The sequence below is a fragment of the Prunus persica genome, chromosome G1 (assembly GCF_000346465.2).
Source record: "Prunus persica cultivar Lovell chromosome G1, Prunus_persica_NCBIv2, whole genome shotgun sequence".
Taxonomy (NCBI): Eukaryota; Viridiplantae; Streptophyta; class Magnoliopsida; order Rosales; family Rosaceae; genus Prunus; species Prunus persica.
This window is the reverse complement of record NC_034009.1, coordinates 1,425,971-1,448,283: the sequence shown is the minus strand read 5'-3', so window position 1 is coordinate 1,448,283 and position 22,313 is coordinate 1,425,971. Positions and strand designations below refer to the sequence as shown.

Sequence of the window (22,313 nt, the reverse complement as noted above, 5' to 3'; positions counted from 1 at the left end):
TCTTTTCACCACGTCCTCAACCGAAGCTTGCACCCGACGTTCAATCTTTAGGCCAATAGACTCTAGGTCCAGCTGATCTGCTCTCATGATAGCATCTTTGAAATCCCTCCATTCTTGATTGGATTCATCAGCCTCTCCTAATGTCACGTCATCTGCTCTCATTACAAACTTCAAATATTGATCTGTAACTCCTTCACTACAACATAAACTCGACCCTGAACCAGAACCAATCTGTTCTTTCTCAGCAATTTCAGGAACAAGATTATTGAGGTCTTGCTGATCAGTAACTACCCCTTTCCCATTTTCAGTCTTTGCTGAACCCACAATCTCATCCGAACCCACCATTTTTTCATTCAAGAACACTGATTTCACAACCTCTTCTTTCGCAATCTCATCCGAATCCACAATCATTTTCCCATCTCCTTCAGAACTACAAGAATGCCTCAATTCTGAATCAGTAATTTCAGAATCAAGAGGAAGATTGAGGCCCTGCTGATCAGCAACTACCCCATTCCCATCTTCAGTACTGTTCTCTTGTCCACACACTGACCCAGTTCTCAAACCCACAATCTCATCGCAACCCACCAATTTTTCATTCAAGAACTTTGCTTTCACAGCCTCTTCTTCTTTTTCGCTTTTCAACCCTTCAGTCTTACCCCGCAAAACCCCACTCATTTTTGGGCTTTCTTCTTTCTCAACCACCAAACCAGTACGCTGGTCATGGCCCATAATTTCTTCAGTCAAGATCGATCCACTGCCCTTATGCTTATCTTCCATGGTGGATTTGTTCATTTCTGATGTCGCTTGAACAGCTTCAAGATCAAGACTTTGAGAATCTTGATTCGTGACTCCACTTTCTTCTCTCAGATCAGAAATGTTCTCGTTTTCCATGATAATTCTTACCAAGAAAACTATAAACCCTAGAAAAAGATCAGTAAGAAACTGGATTTTAGATTCTCAGAAGGTGGAGATAGAACTCTGGTGTAATGGGGAAAATCGACTGTTCAGAGTTTGTTAATGGTTCTGGTTTGGCGCCTGAACTCAGAGCCAGAGGTTTATAAACAGGTGAGGTTTCTCTGTTGGGCATCTTGACCGTTGGAATCAAGTTCCAACCAACGGTGAAGATTAAAACAAATCACTTGAGGAAATCCAGCGACACTATTTGTCCCATTTTAACATGTCGTAAGGATCAGTGGACAAAACGACATGTTTTATGCATTGTAAAATCGACTAAAGGTTTTTTGTTTTGTTTTCGACAAAACAATATTTTAGTTACACTAATGTACGGATAATTGCATTAAATATTTTTTGACAAAAATAAAATAAAATATTTTTGGTACTTAAACTAATTTAATATATTTGAATATTTACTCTTAAATATATTTGAATTTTAAAGGTATGGCCGCCCGGCTATACTTCTAAAATATTTGTATATTTTTAAAGAGTATAGGGGCTCGGATATACTCTTGAAATATTAATATATTTTAACAGTATCGCCGTTTGGCTATACCTTTTAAATATTCGAATATATTTAACACATATAGCCGCGCAGCTATACCGTTAAAATATTCTTAAATATTAAAAAAGTATAGCTGCGCGGCTATACGTTTTAAAAATTAATATGTTTTTAAAGTATAGCCGCGCGGCTATACGAATTAAATATTTTCAAAGAGTATAGCCGCGCGGCTATACTTTTAAAATTCAAATATATTTAAGAGTAAATTTTCAAATATATTAAATTAGTTTTAAGTTCCAAAAATATATATATATTTTTTAAATATTCCGAAAAATGGAGGGTAGTAATTTATAGTCTCATCTTACATTTGACGAAGCTCACAGAAAGGCTAATGAGGAGTTTAGAGTGAGGAACTTAGTTGAGGGTTCAATCCCACCTTCAACAAATGTGAGGAAATCAATAAACTTCAAAAATTTAAATGATTTGATAGTAAGATTCAATTTCTCAAATAATCTAATGAAGCTTTCTCACAGTCAATATAGGCCCCGTGAATTTGGTCTGTTGGGCTCAAATCTATTGTGGGTTAAGGTGAGATATTACTTTCTTGGGTTGGATGCACCACTTAAATATTTTTAATTTTTAAATTCTTATAAACCCACCCTATAAATAACCATCTTTAAAGCCTAAACCGTACACCCAGTTTTGAAGACTCTCCAAACCCCCTCCTACTTTTCCTCTCGTTCCCACGCTTTCTCCCCTTTCAAACAAAACCCACAAAAAAGAAAAAAAAAAAAAATCACATTGCATCTTTCGCGATCGACGAAACCTTTTCGATTCGATATTCTTCAAAATTTTCTAAATCATCTTGTCTGTCTCACCTTATTTTTAAAAAATTCTTTTTCTGTGAAGTGTGATTCAATGGCGCTAAAGTTCATGAAGGGTCGTGACTTGGAGGCAGGCAGAGGTCAAAATGGGGAGCAACAATTGTACCCGAACCAGATGGAGACCCCTCAGCTCCGATGGGCTTTCATCCGCAAGGTCTACATGATCGTCGCCTTTCAGTTGCTTCTCACCGTTGGCATTTCCTACGCCGTCGTTTCGATCCCCGCCATTCCCGAATTCGTCAGATCCTTGGCCGGCACCATCACTTTCATTTGCATTTTTATCGCTGCCATAGCTGGTAATCCAAATTACTTTTGATCTAATCAATTTTCTATCTCCTTGTTATCACTTTTTTTAATTTTAATTTGTGCAGTTACGATTGCCTTGTACTATTTCCACAAGAAGCATCCGGTGAATTATGTGCTTCTTATTCTGTTTACGATTTTACTTTCGATTACGGTGGGATTCTGCTGTTCCTTTAGACCAGGTACTTATTTATATACATGTTATGCTAAAAATAATTTTAATGTAATATGTTATGTTGTTATGCTATTAATTTATCGTGCCATATGCACAAACAAGAATTCACTTCATGAGTTGACGGGCACAATTTGACTATACTTTTTCCCTTGTATTTTTCTCGCAATGGAAATCTAACTAGCTACCCCACTCAATAGAATTCTTGGTTTTCTTTTGAGTTGTATAGTAATTTGAAATATGCATAATTTGGTGCCTACAGGGAAAAGTATTCTTCTAGCTGTTATTTTGACGGCTACGGTGGTTGTGAGCCTCACCATATACACATTCTGGGCAGTCAAGAGAGGCCAGGATTTCAGCTTCCTTGGCCCATTTTTGTTTGCTGCAACCCTCATGCTTATGATGTTTGGCCTCATCCAGGTAACCCAACTCCACTTAATTTCCATTTTCTTTGTGCCATTGCTAAATCACAAGTCACAGGTCATGATGCATACAACGGTTATACAAAATCACTCTTACATAAACTAGTCACAGGTCATGATGCCTAGTTTTTTGTAAGAAAGAGACAAAAAAATACTTGCTAGCCCGACTTGATGTCCACGCACAACAGTTGTACTCAAGAATTTCTCCTTTCCGTCAATCCATTTATCTTAACTTTGTGGTGCATTTTTGGAATGAACATGCAGATATTTTTTCCCTTGGGGCCTCTTTCAAGGATGGTATATTCTGCATTGGGGGCTCTTCTATGTTGTGCTTATATTGTGTACGACACAGACAATCTGATAAAGCGGCTGAGCTACGATGAGTACATATTCGGTGCTCTCTCTATATATATTGATGTTGTCCAACTCTTCCTCTTCCTTCTCTCTTTAATTAGCGGCGGTAGGTAAATTAACCAACACTCTCTAACCCCTAGAGATTAAGAGCAAAGACCCCATTTTCTCATCTCACCACTATTATGAAGATGAAAATTTGTATATGATGGTTTCTTGTATGAACTGTATATTCACCCCTATTTTCGCAACTTGATGTACAACTAGATTAACTGTATTTAGCTCGTTTCGATTACTTGCTTTTCAAGAAAGACATTCCAATATTTATTTGTGAACTTGAAACATCTTCTAATATTGAAAAAGAAAGTACCACTAAACTAGCTGAGAAAGAGGTAGTTAGTTGGTGCCAGAGTTGCTGATTCGTAAGACACGCAGAAGGTTTATTCATGAACCAAAATTAGGGGATGCTTGAGGAATTGATCAGAGTTGGTATGACATGTTCTGCCTTCACTTTGTTTTGCCATTGTTTCATTGGAGCACGTAAACAAGCCCAATATCAATGTGCCCTGTTTTCTTTTGGTGTCCCATTCCATTCTATATCACGTTTTTTTCTTCTTCTTGTTTCTCAATCAATTTTATTACTTGGAGAGGAACAAATTTGAACTTGGAAATTGGGTGCTTAATATATTCTCAATCATCTTTCTCTGCAAGGCCCATTTTCTTGTTCATAACGTTTGCTTTCTTTTGTCATATTCAATCCAGTTCAATTTAAGCACCATCTACAAACTAGCACAAGGGACACTTAACTTTGACTACAAAATTAACTCCAAAATTGTGAATTTATTTTATTTTCAATTATTCTGTTGCTGTCATAGAAAACCACATGCTCGTTCTTCTTTTCTCTTTTTTTATTTTATTTTATATTATATTATATTATTGCTTGAATAATCCTACAATAGAAACTCGTTCCCTCGAGTTTCTCTTATAAAAAAAAACTCTCCCTTAGATGATTTTGAAATCTAAACCTATAGTGGGTCATGAGAAGTTGTATACTTCCTCTAGACCCAAGTTTGCAAGGAGGCAATCATTTTTACCACTAACTTATTTGGCACATTCTCTGACAAACAGCCTCTTATTCTCCTCCCAGCTAATTAAATATTTCTTAAGCCCTCCTCCCGCCATTCACTTAAACAAAACAAAAAACTAGTTTATCAAGTGGGAAGATTACAGACCAAGAGCAAGACAATTCACAACCTTGAAAACCTTAAACTAAATCCAAAAACTCAACAAGGATGGTCAAAAGCAAAACCCACATGAATAAACAAAAAAAAAAAATCAAGAGGGCATCTTGTATCTTGTTCTTTACTCAATTGAGATTCTTTTCTATTCTTTTTTGACTGCCTCAGTCCAAGATCCTTCTTTTCTTTCCTAAACAGTGCAAAAACAGGGACTAGCTAGGATCACATGGTCTTGCTACCTCTCATTCCAATCTCTTTTCTTTTCAATTAAAATTGAAAGACAAAGGTCCAAAATATATATATATTCCACAATACTAAAGGGGCCAATTGGGATAAGGTATAACCTTTAATTTATCCTTTTTACAATAGCAAGACAAACTAACAGCACAGCCAAGAAACAAAATACCCACTCATCATGTAAATTTTCAGCCGGCCATATATCCTATTGCCAATTCCCCCATCTGCCAAATGTTTTCCCTCTGATATTGTTGGAGAACACAATTCAAACCCTATGTCTATTGTGCCTTTCTGCAGCAATGGAGAGGAGCCTTGAGACGCCGAGAGTCCAAATATCATACTCTCTCTGGCTCCGGCATTCGAATTCTACAACTCCGCGCATAACTGTTTTCAGTCCAAAGTAACGCCGGTGCTCACCTCCCTCAAGCAGGTGGCGACCAGGCCAAGCTGGCATATCTTTAATCACCTCCAGCACCACATCTGTAAATTCAAAAGAAGATGGAATTAAAGAAGAATCCTTTTGATCTTTTCCCACTAGACTGCTAGCTTTTGCAAATCCCCAGATGGAAGAAGACCCCCCCACCTCCATTCTGCTCAAATTATTAGTGAAAGACAAAAGTAGTCACTTACTCTTTTTCTTTTTTGTGATGGTCCCAGCAACATGCCTGCTCTTCATCTTCAGCATAACCTGCACAAAAAGAAGTTCCAGACTAAATAAAGAAAGCACAAAAAGAGAAAAGAGAAGGCAGATCCAATTCTTTCATCATAGCAGTCTCTTTTGCTGTGAGTACCTTTTTTCCCATGAAGTTCACATTCATGACAAAAAGTTCTACTGATACCCAAATTATTAGCCCTACGTCAAAGAAAAATAAAATAAATCAATAGACAAGCTAGGAACTTTACCTGACCCGTCCTATTGATATAAACAGAGACAATTTTCCAATGAAGATCACCTGGCATTCAGCAGAACAAAGTTATAACAGTTAGGAATGGATGTAGTAACCAGAAATCATCAATCAAAACCTCCAAGCAAATTCAAATTTCACTCGCTAGCTCCCCATACAGTAATTTAAGCACAATCCAAAGTGAAAAAGGGACAAAAGTATCGTCAAACGTAAATAACTACAATGATTTCAACCTAGTTCATCGAAGATGGAAGCAATTTTTCCATCTTCCACCCACATAACCATGCCCCCAACACAATTCCAATAGAGAGAGGTAAATAATTGCAATGATTTCAAATGAAAAACATAAAAACAAACAAACAAAAGTTTACCTTTGCGGGTGCGCTTGAGGATCTCACAACCCTTAGCAAGTAATTCTCTACTACAGATGCCCAGAAAATTCTCTTCAGGAACAAGTTCTCCACTGAAACTACTGTTGGAATTACCGTTACTACCATTACCATTACCACCTACTCCTACCCCTTTCTCGACAGGAATAACTGCTGCTATATTCCACACTTCCTTCAATGCCCTTGCCTTCAATGTTGCTGCACCACGTAAAGCTGCAATCCACACCACAAACCTCAAGGGCATTAGAGTCCATAACACAAAGAAAAAACCGAAAACTTCAATTCTAATTATACCCATAACAGTAAACCAAATCTACATTATATACCTGTTGCTGCGGCAGCCGTTAATGTCATGATATCGCCAGCAGATCGGACATTCACGGCAGAGCTGACCACTGTAGCAAGATGTTCCCGCTCAGCCCCCATGGCCTCAGCCGCCTCCACACACTGTGCAGCAACCAATGTGGCAGCAGAGGCCACGGCCATGTCAGTCTTGGCCATATGCTCATCTTTACCGGACCCAGATGAGGCGGCAGTGGCAGCAGCAATGGCGGCTATGGCAGAAGCCACCCCAGCAACAGAAACAGCAGCATGGAGCTGGGCATTGTGGGCCCTGGTCTCCTCTTTCTTCTTCTCCCTCCTATCCTTAAGCCACCTACCCACTGTCTTTCCCCCACCGGACGTGGCGGTGCCACCAGCACCGGTGGCTCTAAATCCGGTGTTGTGGTGGTTGTTTGAGCGGCCATACTGCATGGAGATAAAAAGGAAAGTTAAAAATGTGATTTTTGGTTCATTGATGGAAAGTCCTCAATTGGATATGTTATATGTATGAATGTAATGTTAAACCACCCAAATACAGAAGTAACGAGTGTATGGCACCAATCACAGACCCACTTCAGCTTCTTGGGGTCCATAACTCATCTAACGAAAGCTGAGTGAGAAGAAGCCATAGGTTTCTTCACACTGGATCTCGAGGAAGTGGCACTGTCGGTTCATAAATTAAATACAGAGACAGATTTTGGGTCACAACCACCGTGCAAAGTAGACCAATTCATTTGTGGGGGACCAAAATGAATCATGATGCTTGGTTAGCTCTGTAAATAGACAGAAAACCAAGACTGTTTCTGTAAATGTCGAAGTTAGAACAAATCCAATTACGAACACTAAAAATACGCAGATTTATGAAATGGGTTTTCTAATTAGCTGAAGCAGAGGACCAAAGCTTTTAACTTTCGCATTGAAAAGAGCGAAACAACATGGATTTGGTCATCTTTGGAGGTTTATAATTAAAGGGACGTTGGTTAGTGGGAAAGCTGGGGACTATGTTCGACCGGGTCAGAGTGAGTCAGGGACGACCCAGTACTCGTGCTTTAAACCCAGATATCATACTTTCGTACTTGTCTTGTGGTTATTAACATATTCCGGCAACCGTGTACAGTGGTCGCCGACAAATATTTAAAAAACAGTAAATAAATAGCAAACAGAGCCTACAAACCTTGACATCGTCGATTTCAGAGGGAGAGACAGGTGGGCTGTCGGTTAAGGAACCGTTGAGAGGGCCGCTGCTGTGTGAGAGCCGACCTGAGGTGCGTGGAGATACCTCTTGCTGTAAAAACAGTGACATAAAACAGTGAATTAATGTGGGTTGGTTTTTATTTTAGAAGAGTAAGATGAAGAAGAAGAAGAAGACCCGGAAATGGAAAGTTTAACCCAAAACAAAATGTCAATTTGCCACCAATACCAGAAAGAGCCAAACAAAACAGGGACAGAGGGAGCTAAAAAACAATACCAGAAACACAACAAAGAGAAAAAAGAAGACTTTCACAATCGATTTCAAGAAAACAAGACCAAACCAAAAAAAATCCCACAATTTGTCCACACATGCCAAGCTAAAAATCCCAACTCTGCTCAACCCAACTTACAGATTGTGACATAATACGCTCCATTACAAGCTGAGAGGTCTCAGAGGAAGCAAACGAAAATGGGTTCCCAGAAAAACTAGCACTCTCGTCTAACTCTCCGGCCAAGTCCTCAGGTATGGGCCCACCACCGCCATTAACAGCAGAGCTGAGGTTGAGCTTTGCGAGTGGGCCTTGGCCTTGGCCAGGGGAAGGAGATAAGGCTTTGGACACTTCTTGAGCTGAGACGCTCCAGGAGCGCGAGAGAAATTCCATGGGTTCGCGAGGAGTTTCCGGTGGCCGGAACATGGCGGCCTGAACCGGGTCCATTTGAGTGGGTGGTAATTGAAACGGCGGTAAGTGAACCAGTTTACAAAGAGGTGCTCAGTGTTAAGAGTAAGAGAAGGGTACACAGAGAGAGAGGTTCTTTTAGGTGAATGGGAAGGTTGCCAGCTTTATAGAGAGAGACACACAAAGCAAGCGGCCGTATTGAGGATTGGATTTTAGTAGAATAAAATTAAAATAATGGGCAGTAGAATTTTTGTATGAAAAAAGAGAATGAGAGAGATAAGAGACAGAGAGACGAATATTTTTATGTCAAAAATTACAAATTTGGAAGAATTTTAGGTGTAAGGATCCAAATATTCTATAACATTAAAAATGTTTGTGGGCTGTAATCTAAACATGTGCCAAGTGTATTTAGGATATTGAGTCTCTTGATGCATGAACTTCAATGGGTTACTAAAAATGTCACAATCTTTAACTTTGTTTTAAAATAAAACTTAAATTAAATTGAACAATGGGTGGCAATAGTGAAATAAAAGTGTGTTTTTTTTAAATACAAGCGATAGTAAGAGGGGATTTGATTATTTGAACATATGACTCCAAGTACATGGATAACTTATCTTAATCACTTGCAAACCAAGACGATATTGAGTTTGATTTTCTCATCGTCATCCCCGTCTTTGACAAGCGAGGCCTCGCTTCCTGGTTTTTAAAAATATTTTGATACTAAAATACTAAACATCATAAATACATAGTATTATAAAGTTGCAGGTGTGTTAAGTATAAGGGCATTTTAGTATCTCATTTGCTCGATAACACACAGTCTTCCTAAGTTTGAGGCTTTTCAAGAATACGTTTGATAAATAACATTATGTGATTTGGCTCGGTATGTATCGTGTGACTAGGTGCAGAGAGAGCTATGAAACACGCGCTGCAAATCAGCGTGTTGACCATTTTCCGGTACGACATTTGATTAAAATCATACGGCTCGATTTGTTTGTACATTGTACAATGTTTCTCTCTCCGAACCGAGCGGAAGACACAATTTGTTTTTCTTGTATTTTTTTTGGGTCGGTTGGCGGTAAAAATGAATTGGAAGACGGACTTTAATATTTCATTTTTGTTGGGAACTTGGGAAATGGCAGGTTTCTGTTCTATCTAAGAAATAAGTAAATGTTCACGTCTTGTTATTAAAAACAAGAAAACTTAAAAGTGAAATTTTATTTTCTTTAAGAGTTTAATCATAATTCGAACATTCCTTGAAACTCTTGATAGTGTGGTGCTATTTTATGAAAACAATTAAGAGAAATATTGTAGATATTAAAACTCCTAAGCGAGTTGTAGATTTGACAACTTATAAATTTAAAAACAAAAGTAAGGGATTTGTAGCTCAAGAAGTTAAGGATCTTGTATAAAAAATAAAAAAGTGGCCAAAATCCAAAAATAATTGGGAAAGATATTTTATTTATTTATGATAAGACATCAAAAGATTCGAAGTTCATGGGTTTCTCACCAATGCACTACCAAGGTCATAAGATATCATGAGAATTCGAGCCTAAGACCACATGTTTGTAAATTAAGACCGTTTTTCCACTAGACTTCAAATTGCACGGGCATGAACAATTGCAAAAGTGAAAACATATCATTATGTATATCAATAATAAGAAAAAGGAGTTGTGTTTAAAAAAATAATTGCATAATAAGTGTGAGAACAATTGAACAAAGAGGGGTGGGTGGGCTGGCATTTGGAGCATAGAGGACCCAAGGTAGAGCCAGTGAACTGTATCCATCTGGAGAATTAAATGAGATGGGCCATTAACAAAATGCATGCAAATTGCAATGCAAGGAGATAGAGAGACTGAGGTGATGAGGAGGAACCTGCGATTAGATGCATAATTAAGCTGCTGCTATCAGTGAATGAATGGTGAAGATGATCAATCATGGGCAGTCGCACCTTCCACATCTACTATATGGACCATATATATATATATATATAATATATGGACCATTGCCCTCGTGTTTCTGTATTTCTCAATTATAATCTGATCAGATGTCAGATTTCAGATTTCAGTTTTGTGCTTCTGTTCAACACTTTTACAGTGAAAAAAACCCCACCAAGGGGAAACAGAAACACACAAAATCCACAACTTGATCAGCATGGTTTTTTTTTTTTTTGTCTTTACCTTGTTGGGAGATAGATAATCTTGAGTTCAAATTTTATGAACGAAAATTTGTTATACTAAAAAAATAATGTGACAAATGACTCTTCAAAGAAAAATAAAAGAGACTTTGTTTATGGCTTAATTTGCACAACGGATATAAACCTCAAAAATCATGGTTGTATCTGTATTAGTTAGTTGTCGTTTTTTTTGGGTTTTATCCTTCTATCTCATAAATAAATAAATAAATAAAAGCATGGTTGTATATAACTTTACAGTACAAATATTGCCACCCCCCACAATTCATGATTGAATTGAATCAGCTCATTCCATACATTAAAAAAATAAATAATAAAGAAAAGAAAAGGGACTCGAAGACTGATCAGATGGTGTATATGGTGGCTGATTTAAGGGTTTTGGTTGGGTTCAGCCTTCCTGCAAAGAATGACATTCTTCCAGTAATCTTGGGTCCCATGGTTTCTGATGATCAGTCTCCTCCTGTTCTGCTAGTGCTTGCTGCATGAACACAAGGAATTTCAATGCCAGTACCAAAAGTAGGGCCTCTTTGAATTCAACGTCCTTTGCCTCTTTGCCTTTCTGTTTGTTTTTCATTCTTCAAACTTGCTTTAATTTTCCGAATAACTAACAGAAAGAAAGAAAGAAAAAAAAAGAAGATTTTTATTGAGCTTACTTTCCCTTAATTTGCCTATCCATCTCTCAAATATTCGAGACTTCGTTTTTGTATCTCGTTTGCATTACCTTTCATCTTTGTTTAATAATTTTTGGATGCTTGTGAAGATGTCAATGGTAATATTACCTTGGACTAAGCTTAAAGTTTAGGAGAGAATTTGTTTTTCCGGATTTCAGTTTTGATAGAGCTTTGATGACGGGTCTATATAATGTGTCATTCGACTTCATATGTAAAGTATTAGTCAATTCACATTCGAGACGTTTTTACGACATATTTACTTATCAAGGAATTATGAAATTTAGGAATAGAGGAAGTAAAGAATTGGTATGAGAAAAAGTCATTCCTATTAAGTTGTTTACTAACCATATGAAATCAACACATGAATGAAAATAACCTTGATAGTTGATCTAATTTTGAAGGTGTGTGATTACGGATTTTAAAGTGGAATTCACATGTTTTTTCATTCCTTATATATTAGTAAATGCGGAGAAGTTAAAAATTAGAATTATTTTCTTTCTTTCCATACCTATTATTGGTAAATAAGCATGCCATTAGTTAATGAATTATGCAAAAGGATGCATCTAGTTGGATTTTTCAACAGTATGGATTCGTATTTAGTGTGAACTTAGTCATAACTGTTAAATCATTGGATTCACTCTAACTTAAATACAAAGATTTAATACATATATTTTCTCTAATGAAAAAAACCCATGCCACATTTAGAAGAATTTTCAAATGACTTCATTACAGCAAAAAAGAAAAGAAAAAAGAAAAGAAGAAACAACCATGCCTTCATTGAATCGTACTCATGAGTTGACCCCAAAACCATGACTTCTCCAATTTTCTTTCACTGGATTAGATGTTTGGTTCTTCAATTTTCTTGGTTTCAATAGTAACATTCCTTAACATTTTTGTCAGTCCATAAAGATTTCAAACATCAAATAAACATACACGATCCATCCGGCTCACGTGGGACCTCACCGATGACTGCCACGTAGGGCCAGAAAATGCTTTGAAAAATTCATTCCCAACAAAGCCCTCAGGCCTTGGCTCACTTGAGAGAGACAAATATGTAAGAGAGCCTCTGACAGAAAAAATAAAAATAAAAATAAAAATGGAAAACTGTTATTGATTCTATTAGTATAGTTTGTTTTGGCAGTGTCTCTCTGGGATTTTGTTGCTCGTTGGTTCCTCACCTCACCTTGGGCTAAAACGGGGCGTGTTGTGTTGGCGTGCCTGGCTAACGTCATCATCTCCCTCTTTTGATTTCATCTTCTTCCTTTCAGACCAAAAAGCTTAAAGAAAAAACAGTAGGGTTTGCAGCCTTTTTCCTCTTTTTCTCTTTTATTTATACTTTTTGGTTTCTTCTTCGTGAATGAATGAATGAAGCAGACATGAACCAAGCAGAGGCTCCATTTTATGCTTCCCTATGGATTGAACTTTTTCAAATTCCAATATTACCCTTGTCAACTTTTCTCCTTCTTCTTCACCTTGTTGTGCTATCTTGTACTTTAATGTGGAAAAGTGTCTTACTGTGGTCAAATATATGGGCTAGCTGTGTGTGAATAGTGGGATTCTGAATGCCATTATGCCAACACTTTACTGCTAAGTAACTACTTAAAAGACTAATGGGAAAGTTTATGGAAGTTTGTGCAGCCTAAATCTTATGCTCAATCAATATGATTTGAATCATATTTTTCTTCACATTATCTACTAGTAATGTTAGCAACCTTTTCATTTGGACATTTTCTATTTTTTGCTTGAGTTCTCCTTACACTTAAAATAATGTCATTAATATATTATACAAGCTAACTTTTACTTTCCAAGTTTACCCTTATTAAATGTATTCAATTTATCCAAAAAAAATTCACAACTTTTTTACCATCTTAGAGCATCTCAAAGGGAGGTGTCAAATACCAAACATCAAATTTTAATTTGATGACTGATGTGGCAATTTGTCATTTACACAGTTTTACACTCCACCCGATATGTCAAATAAATAATTATTGTAACAGTCAAATCATTTTAGATAAAGAAGGAAAAAAAAAGGAAAATAATATATGAAAGTAACAACCAGCTATCTTTTAAAAATAATAAAATATTAATTTGACATTTTGCTTTTGGAATGTCAAAATTAACAGCTGAACCTCCAGCCTTCATTCCACATCAACTTTGAAAATTCTGTTGGAGTGATGTGAGATGTTATTTCTAGCCGTTAAATGTTTATGTGGCACTTTTGACATATCGGTCGGAGATACTCTCATTATTTTTTTTCTAAAATCAATTATTTTTTTAAAGAAAATATATGCTTTTAAGCGGAAATGTTTGGTTTTTATTTTAACACAAAGGGTTTAGATAGAAAAAAAAAAAGTCCTTTGTGTTTTAAAAAAAACGGACATTTCCTCTTTTTTGAAAAAATTAGACATTTTCTTGAAAAAAATAATTGATGTTAAAAAAAAAAAGAAAAAAAAAAGGTAAGAAAGTTGTGAATTTTTTTTGAATACATTTAATAAGGGCAAAGTTGGAAAGCAAAAGTTAAATTGTATAATATATTAATGACATTGTTTTAAGTGTAAAGAGAATGACACATGTCAAGCAAAAAAGGAAGAAAGTCCAAAGAAAAAGGTTAGAGAGAAGGTTACTAGCATTTCTTTTATCGCTACTATTAGAATTCGACTCTTTAATCCCTGAATTTTATGGATGGACAAAAAAAGTTGACAATACTTTATTTCTCAAGAGAATATTTTTCCTTCTACATACCAAATGTTCAAGGATGAGAGTTCAAAGCAGAAGTTTTTTTTTTCTTCTTGACTTTCTTATTGGTAATTTTCATAAAGTTTTCTTTCCAAAAGGGTCTGGACAGCAGTTAATTTACACAATTTAGTTACAGAGTTGAGAGTTGAGAGCTATACTGACATTAATTTACTGTAGGTTGATGGAGTGATAGGTTGGTGGGCAATGAGAAAGACTTTCATGCAACAGAAATATCACTTTTTACTATTTTCAATCAATAACATAATGACATGTAAGATAATTTTTTCACTTATTAATTGGCTCTCCGGTACAAAGCTTTTGGGTGTGAAATGGGTTGTGGCAGGGAGAGGAAGAACAACTTGCTTTGGCTTTTGTGGGTGCATTGGTAATGGCATCCCTAGAACTAATTATTTAACATGGTAATGCAGGCAGCATTGGTGGGATAATAATTAGCTACCCATTTCGACGCTTTTGTATAATAACACCTTGATGAATCCAAACCAAACTTGGGAGAGAGCGAGCATCTGTGTGTGGGGTTCTGCGCACGATATTAAACACAAACTGTTACTTAATTTGTTGAAAAATTGATTCATATTAGAATTACGAAGAAATCTCACTTATGTTTCGTAAGAGTCATTAATTGGTAAATAAAGAATTAACTCACACATACTGATATGGAGCCTTTTAGTTAAACCAAGCAATTGAAGACGATACCGACATATTTGGTGTGTGAGTTCCGACAATTTGCTTCCCCACAACATCATTAGACTACCACCACGATGAATTTGGAATATGTATTGAATTCCCTTGTTAATATGCGTTGCGTTAGATCTTGCCTTGCAATCAATAAACGCATTGATAGTAAATTCTGAGACATAATACCTCCAGTAGTCACCCACGGTCCACCTCCACACATTTCGACAACACCACCATCCTTCCCCTATGTCCTCATGAAGGCCTAGCAAACGACTGTCCTTATCTTGGTTTACTATATCTCAGGCCAGTAGCTACATTTAATGCTTGAAAATCATACACCTACGGCATTAGATAATAGTCAAAGCAAACAGCAAAAATTGATACTTGAAAGAGAGATTGTGTTGCTTTCATCCTTTCTAATTCAGTCATTTATACTGATGCATTCCCTGATTGAGATCTAGGAGCCATGCTTTCTTTGTTTAAAAGAGCCACACATCTTATCTTAATAAATAATAATAACATAAAGAGATTTAAACCGTTGTGGTGCATGGAACTAGGGACAGACAAAAGGATTTCATTTTCCATCATTAAAATTCATATAATACGCGTATTTCTAGGTGACCTTATGCACTAGCTACAATGCTCGTCCTGATTCATAGTTTGACAATATAAATCTAATCAGTAAATAACTACCGCTTTTGCCATTTTGGTCTTATTTCTTAACCAGCTGCAAGGTTTTTTTTGTTTAGAGTAAAGTAATCAAATGAAAAAAAATCTGCAATGGCGGGCCAATTGCTAGGATTTTGATATTTGCAGGTAGCTCAAGGTATGTTAAAGAATCGACATGGCATGATGTGTGATGAGTAGATGGGACAGAACTATAAACTCAAGGGAAGAAAGGAGATGATTTTATGGAGCATTAAAACCCACCACCAACTTACACCCTGTTTGTGTGGATGACAAGGCATCCTGCAAAGATGGTGAAGAAACCAACATCTCTATATTGCATCCCTAAAAACTTTCAACTTGAGCTTCATTGGAATCTTTGATTATCTCCACCAAAGCACAGCACCTTGTGATACTAATAAGTCAACAAAGCTTCCTCGATGTCTTAATTATATAGTTGCATATATTGTGTGATTTGTGAGAGCCCTAATGTGACTTATGAGATGACGTGTCAATTACAAGTTGTCCTACCAATTGCCTATCCAACTCGGTTGGAAGAAAATAAAATTGGTACGTCTAATTACGTAATCATGGTCCATGAAACGAATGGATTTGATTAAGAGGCCAACTTCCACACCGCACAAACTCTTTATTTTCTTGATATTTGATTGAATATTCACATATATACAACTTTTATAGGCCAACATGGATTTATTTTTTGATGCAAAAGATATTTGAAGGAATCGTAATTAGGACTTCGGATGGTAAATATTCTTAAATTTTATATCTTTGCTATTATTCCATTTTCTTTTTCTTTTTTTTCTCAGGAAGAACTCCGAGAGGTAGTAATGGGTTACAGCCTCTCACGGCCCCAAAAAGCCACTGGGGGGCGGGCGGCGGGGGGGAAGAAGTTGTGTGCACATCCTAGGTTCTCCAAGATTCCAATAGCATTACAACTAGTATATAATATTAATCCAACTTTGCAATCATGATATTTGCCACATGGATAAGACTAACTTGCTCTGATCTGATGACATGCAAACGAAGAGATGGTGGGGACTCCGGTCAACAACACTCACGATATTGATTCGTGAAATAAATATCATAAATTCTTTTTTTGTTTTGTTTTTGGATTATGGGATGAAAATTGTGATTTTTTTTGAATCATAATTAAAAAGCAGAGAGCAACCCACTATTTATTTCCCATTTGATGATGAAAGATTAGACAGACATGATTGACAAGGTTTACAGCGGAGACATGGACTGTTGGAAATGACATGTAGAGTTGTTGTAGATCCAATTTCCAAAGGCCAGCCAGCCACAGGAGACTTCAAACAATTTTTACTGCTACAGTCCAAAAACAGAGATTAAATTTTACATACATACACAAACGTAGCAAAGCAACAACATTAAAACAAGGGTTGGTAGGGGCCCCCTTCTCCTTGAAATTTCAAAGAGGTTGCCAAAAATGAGCAGATGCATAAGGGGCATGAATTGAACTTGGAGCAAGAAGAGGAAACCTACTGTGACTAGTGAGAGAGAGGAACAAAAACCAAGAAGTAGAAAAAAGCAGAGGACGTCAATAATTCACACGACATTCGAAGAGAAAAATGAGAGAGGGATGGTGGCACTGACTGGCACTCTACACTGGCACTTTGCTAGGCTCACTTGTAGTTCAAATGCTAGGAAAAGTGTAATTGGGTTCCTTTAAAATGACATAAAAATTCAAGGGTCCTCTGCCTTTGGCAGCCTCTAAACCCTACAGAGCTGTGTGATGATGCCTATAAATTTAAATGGTGGGCCGTACGCCGCCGATTGAGAGGTGTGAGCTGAGCAAAGGTCATATGGGGTTTAAGATTTAATGTGATGGGATTTGCGGGGTCACAACAAGCAAGGGACAAGGGTAGCTTGCCTTTAGGCTTTAGTTTATTGGTTGTTTCTTGTTTGCTTTTTCAAAGGGTTTGATGAGGGATTGATTGGTGAACTTTGAGACAGTATTTATTTAGGTTTTTGGATTTCATGTATCTTCAACTTTACAATTTGGAAGGAAAGTAGATCAAAGTATGTGAAAAAGTAAAAGTTGTAGATCTCTCAATTCTGAATACACAAAAAATATTGTTCTTCCTAACTTGAATACTGTGAAGAGGGCGTATTTGAGAAAATTTTCTTCCCCATCCCTTCCATTTAAAGACTGGAAAATGTGAGATTCATGGGTTTGGGTCTTAGGGTCCATCCAATTCTCTTCCATTTCCCTCCAAATTTTCACAAAGAAAGGGAGAATCTTTTCCTTCCATTCCAAAAACAACCAACCAAAGATAGGGTCAATACAAAAATGATGTTGAAAATTCATGCAAAAGTCATATCTTTTTTCTGTTTATAATCCCAAGCCAACTTCCATATGTATGTTACTATGTTGGCTATAAAAAAACAAAACAAAACTGTCCTTTGTAATGAATGATAGGCCTTTAAAAATTGTTTGGGCCTATAAGTCACGTATGCAACGGCCTTGGTCTTCATGACTGGGACTGATGTAAGAGAAAAAGTGGACTGAACCCAAACAAATTGGAACATGCATGGTGAACTTGAACCCAAACACATTCTGAAATATAAAGTTATAAGAGTTGATATAAGAGTCCCCAGAAGTGCTATAATGAGGGGTTCAATCCCCACTATCCAACAAGAGAAAAAAAAATATTGGACTTGAACTTTTTTAATGATTGAATGGTTGGATTGAACCCTTCATTCAACCTCCTCACCAAAATCCCCCACATTGTAGAACAGAGTCCTGGCCTCTTTAGAATACTTGGTCACATAATCATGAATAGTTTTCCCTTCTGAGCTCAAAATTGCAGTCTACCCTTAGGATTGCTCAAGGTTGGCATCTGACCCTGCAATCAGGTTCAATCAACTGCAGAGGCAAATATGAGGAGAGAAGTCTCTTTCCCCACCAAAACAAATATCATGAAAGGAAGTTCAAAAACCCAAGTGTAAACATGAACTTATGTCTCTTATTCCAGTAGCCAGCAACAGCAGGGTTATCAATTATGTACAAAACAAACAAAAGTCTTCTTCACTCTATCTATGTGTGAAAAATGAGTTTAGGAATGAGATCAGCACCTCCCTGAATACATCTTGTAACTTATTCATCTGACCGGAAAATCTATATCCAAACGTGAGAGCTAACTAAATCTGTCAGCAGATATCAAATAAATACCGCAGCAATCAACCACGGGTTCAAAGGTGTGGTGCGAAAAACAGCCTGGAACAACTAATTCTCTATTTCCAATGAAGCATAGCAGCAAACAGCATCAGGATCACCAATGTAGGAGAGTTTACTTGTACCATTGAGCTAGCTGTAAATGAGAAAACACGAAGACAAAACGGAGTGAACGCGTGATCATCAATACGAAGGTAAAAAAACTATAATACTCAATTTGATGTAGCTGTTGGAGGCCATTCAACTAAAAATTGATGAGTAAATTAGCTCCTAAAGTGTCAAAGTCAAGTCTGAACCATCCTGTTGTTGGTCAATCTTTTTAATCAAATGATTTTAAAAAGCCGGGTTGTTAACATCTTCCAGAGTACATCATCAACACAAGGGAGTCAAACATGCTGTTTTGAATAAGATAATTGTTTATCTAAATTTTTTGGATCTCCAAATTTGAGCTTTATGTATTGAACCGTGGCTGGAACTACTATCAGACAGTAAAAAACAAAAGTAATGTAGAATTATCTTGCTTGAGTTGCTAGCCTCACCTTGATTCTTTGCATTGTCAGCTAATGGTGGTGCTGAAGCAGCAGATTTATTTGACACTGAAATCCCAAGGTTTGCACAATCCATCCCGATTGCACCTTAATGAATGCAATGAAACTCAAGTCAGACAATGTCTTCTGATATACAATTGTTGCATAACTATTCATCAGCACATCATTATTTAAAAGCTTCTAGGTATATGCACTTACAATCTTCAAAGCAAGGGAGGGCAGTGACATTTAGAAGATTATAATAACCTTCTGCACATTCGCAGTTGTATGTGAATTTTGATGTCTTGTTGCATGATCCACGTCCACAATAACTCCAAAAGCAAGCTATAAGACCAAAATTATAAAATGCGTGAATGTGTGCTAGGAAAGAAAACCAAACAACATTATGCAGTGTGTAGGGCTGGTGATAGTTTAATAGATAAATATATTTAAAAGTACAGGGGTTAATAGTTAATACGATCAAAGATTGATGAATCATTGGCTTTGCTTGGTTCAGGGGCTGGCGTTTTGGTGCAGGAGTAATTCAGATTACCTATAAACATCCAGAACCATCAGCATCATCAAAGCCATGATATTAGCAAGAAAGTATCCAAATAACAAAAGGAAGTAAATATCTAAAACCAAGGATGTATATCCACCAATTAATTTATGATCCCAATCTTTGACTTATCTTTACATGCGTATGCTTATCTCCATTAAGCCTAGCCAAAAAAATTTCAACATGACTGGAGTCCAAGACAAGGTTAGTCTGTGAAGAACATGCGCTACCAAATTGAATTAAACGGGCATTTTTTATAAACGATTTTCGGGCTGAGCTTCCTGTCATGGACACACTTTGACTTCATTGTACCCCAAAAAGTACTTATGTTTTGGTTTATCAATCTTTATGTTGTAACTTGCTCTCTCTTTCTTCCCTACAATTGGAAGGTCATATCTCTCTTGGTCTCTACATCTAAACTAGATTTCCTAATACTAAAAAATCAATAACTATCAGTACTAAGATTTTCTCCATCTGCACGTGCTATACAGAAAAGCAAACACTCCCATAACAAATTTATTTGACTTATAAACAGCAAATGACTGCTTTAACAACATATAATCCATAATCTATTTGAATGCTCATTTGGGAGATTGAAGGATGGAGGCCTTACATTGGGGAATCACGCAAGGGAGAAACTTGAGGTGATCAGTGTGATTAGAAGAAGTCTGCTTCCACCCAGGTTCACATTCACATTCAAAAAGGAAAGTGCTGTTGCTAGAAGGCTTGCACGTCCCTTTTCCACATTCTACTTGTTTGCACACATCATCTGTTATCGGAAATCAACATCCCCAAAAAATTTATGAAAATCAAAGAAAACCCAATAAAGAAATAAATAAAGTAACAAAACCCAAACCAAAAAATACTGATGATATAAGAAGAGTGAAATGAAACAAACCCAAGATTGGAGAGAAGATAGGAGCAAGTAAGCTGCCCAATGGATCAGCAGAGACAGACTGAATAGCAAGCAAGATGGCAAGCGGAGCACAGAGAAAGGTGGAAGCCATATCTCAAGTCTGAAACATGCAAACAAGCTAAGCCAAGGTTAAGCTGAAATGGAAGGAGAGATAAGCGGAGGGCGGTGAGGAAAATGCTGGTGATTAAATTGACTTGTTGATAGACTTTGAAAGTATTTAGGAAGAGATGTCTTTAATTTGGCAGCTTCAGCAGTTAAGATACGATATCGCGTCAACGTGGCTGAGATGTAAAGAGGTTTATAGACTTTACATGTGAAAGTGTGGGTTGTTGGAAGTTGGGGTTTGAATCCTCTGCACTAAATTCTTGGGTGACTTTGAAAGGAGAGAGAAATGTTTTAAAAGAAGTTTATATGGACAAAATTGCTCTTATTTATTTTTGAATTTTTTAAAGAATTTTTTACATTTGTATGTTTTTAGTTTGAAAGTTAAGAGGTTTTTTTGTCTTTTTTGAAAAAGATTTTGCTTGGTTAAAACCTAAATTTACTTAAATGGTTTCTCAATATATTCACATGTACTATTCATATTAAAATGTTTATTATAACTTTTATTTTTTATTTTTTACAAAACGATAACTTAAATTACTCTATAACTAGCCTTTCTGCACGCGCTTCCGCGCATGCGAGAGATTTTTTTAAAAAAAAATTTAAATTTATTTTAGAAGTAAAAAAGATAATGGATATTTGTGTTCCATAAAAATAGGATCCATTATCTGAATTTTCTTTTAATTTTAATTTTTTTAATACGAAAAATTATGAATTTACCATATTATCCTCATTTAATTAATAATTTCAATATGTTTGCATTAACTAAGGGCATTTTCTGGTATTTTAAATGTTTCACCATTCTCTGCCTTTTGTTTTATATATATAGATATACGGCAAGGGAAATAATTCGAGTGCAAGTTGCTAGCACACTACCTTGATCAATTTTCTTTAACACAAGTCACAATTCAATCAGATGAGTCTTGAATAACATGAAATATTAACTTCCTCTGCTCCACTTGGCTTTAGCCTTTCTCAACTTTGAAGAAATGTTAAGCTTTACTTCGAAAAAGCAAAATTTAGAAGAAAAATGAATTATACTTGAAGTTTAAGCAATAGCCGACCTAACTGGCAGTTGGCAATGAAAGTTTAAAGCCGTTGGAAATTTCAAACGTGATGAGGGAAGGGAAGGGCCGTTGGAAATGCACAATCATCTTTGAAATATACGCCCCGCCATTAACGAGCTATATGCTACTCATAGGTTTGGCAATGCTCAATGGGTCACGGACCACCGAATTTCTTAGCGTGTACCATCCAAACTTGTCTAACCGCAGAAGCAGAAGCAGAAGCAGAAGCATTCGGTGGAAGCCAAATAGTGGTGATGATGATTCTATGAATTGTGATCTCTTCAACTCCTTCAACTAATACAAAGAAATTTGAACACCTAACTGAATGGTATAGTTTTCATATAATTAGGTTTAGGATGTGGTTTTACCTTCAAACATGCTATCAAACACTGTTGCTAGTGGACTACAATGTCTAGATA

The 22,313-nt window shown here is 36.5% G+C and overlaps 3 protein-coding genes across 3 annotated transcripts; 1 reads left to right on the top strand and 2 right to left on the bottom strand.

Moving 5' to 3' along the window:
• Nucleotides 1,890-3,895, top strand: LOC18789559 (BI1-like protein). The gene is made up of 4 exons (XM_007225979.2): nucleotides 1,890-2,636; nucleotides 2,712-2,825; nucleotides 3,078-3,235; nucleotides 3,502-3,895. The coding sequence occupies exons 1-4, from the start codon at nucleotides 2,375-2,377 to the stop codon at nucleotides 3,703-3,705; spliced, it is 738 nt and encodes a 245-aa protein (XP_007226041.1). The 5' UTR covers nucleotides 1,890-2,374; the 3' UTR covers nucleotides 3,706-3,895.
• Nucleotides 4,950-8,745, bottom strand: LOC18789863 (VAN3-binding protein). The gene is made up of 7 exons (XM_007223046.2): nucleotides 8,280-8,745; nucleotides 7,853-7,963; nucleotides 6,684-7,104; nucleotides 6,340-6,570; nucleotides 5,967-6,016; nucleotides 5,694-5,751; nucleotides 4,950-5,543 (listed from the first exon to the last, which is right to left on the bottom strand). Exons 1-7 carry the CDS (start codon nucleotides 8,583-8,585, stop codon nucleotides 5,329-5,331), a joined length of 1,392 nt encoding a protein of 463 aa, XP_007223108.1. The 5' UTR covers nucleotides 8,586-8,745; the 3' UTR covers nucleotides 4,950-5,328.
• LOC18790088 lies at nucleotides 18,475-21,149 on the bottom strand. Its single transcript, XM_007223364.2, has 6 exons — nucleotides 20,708-21,149; nucleotides 20,423-20,578; nucleotides 19,729-19,803; nucleotides 19,470-19,595; nucleotides 19,263-19,358; nucleotides 18,475-18,859 (listed from the first exon to the last, which is right to left on the bottom strand). Exons 1-6 carry the CDS (start codon nucleotides 20,814-20,816, stop codon nucleotides 18,783-18,785), a joined length of 639 nt encoding a protein of 212 aa, XP_007223426.1. The 5' UTR covers nucleotides 20,817-21,149; the 3' UTR covers nucleotides 18,475-18,782.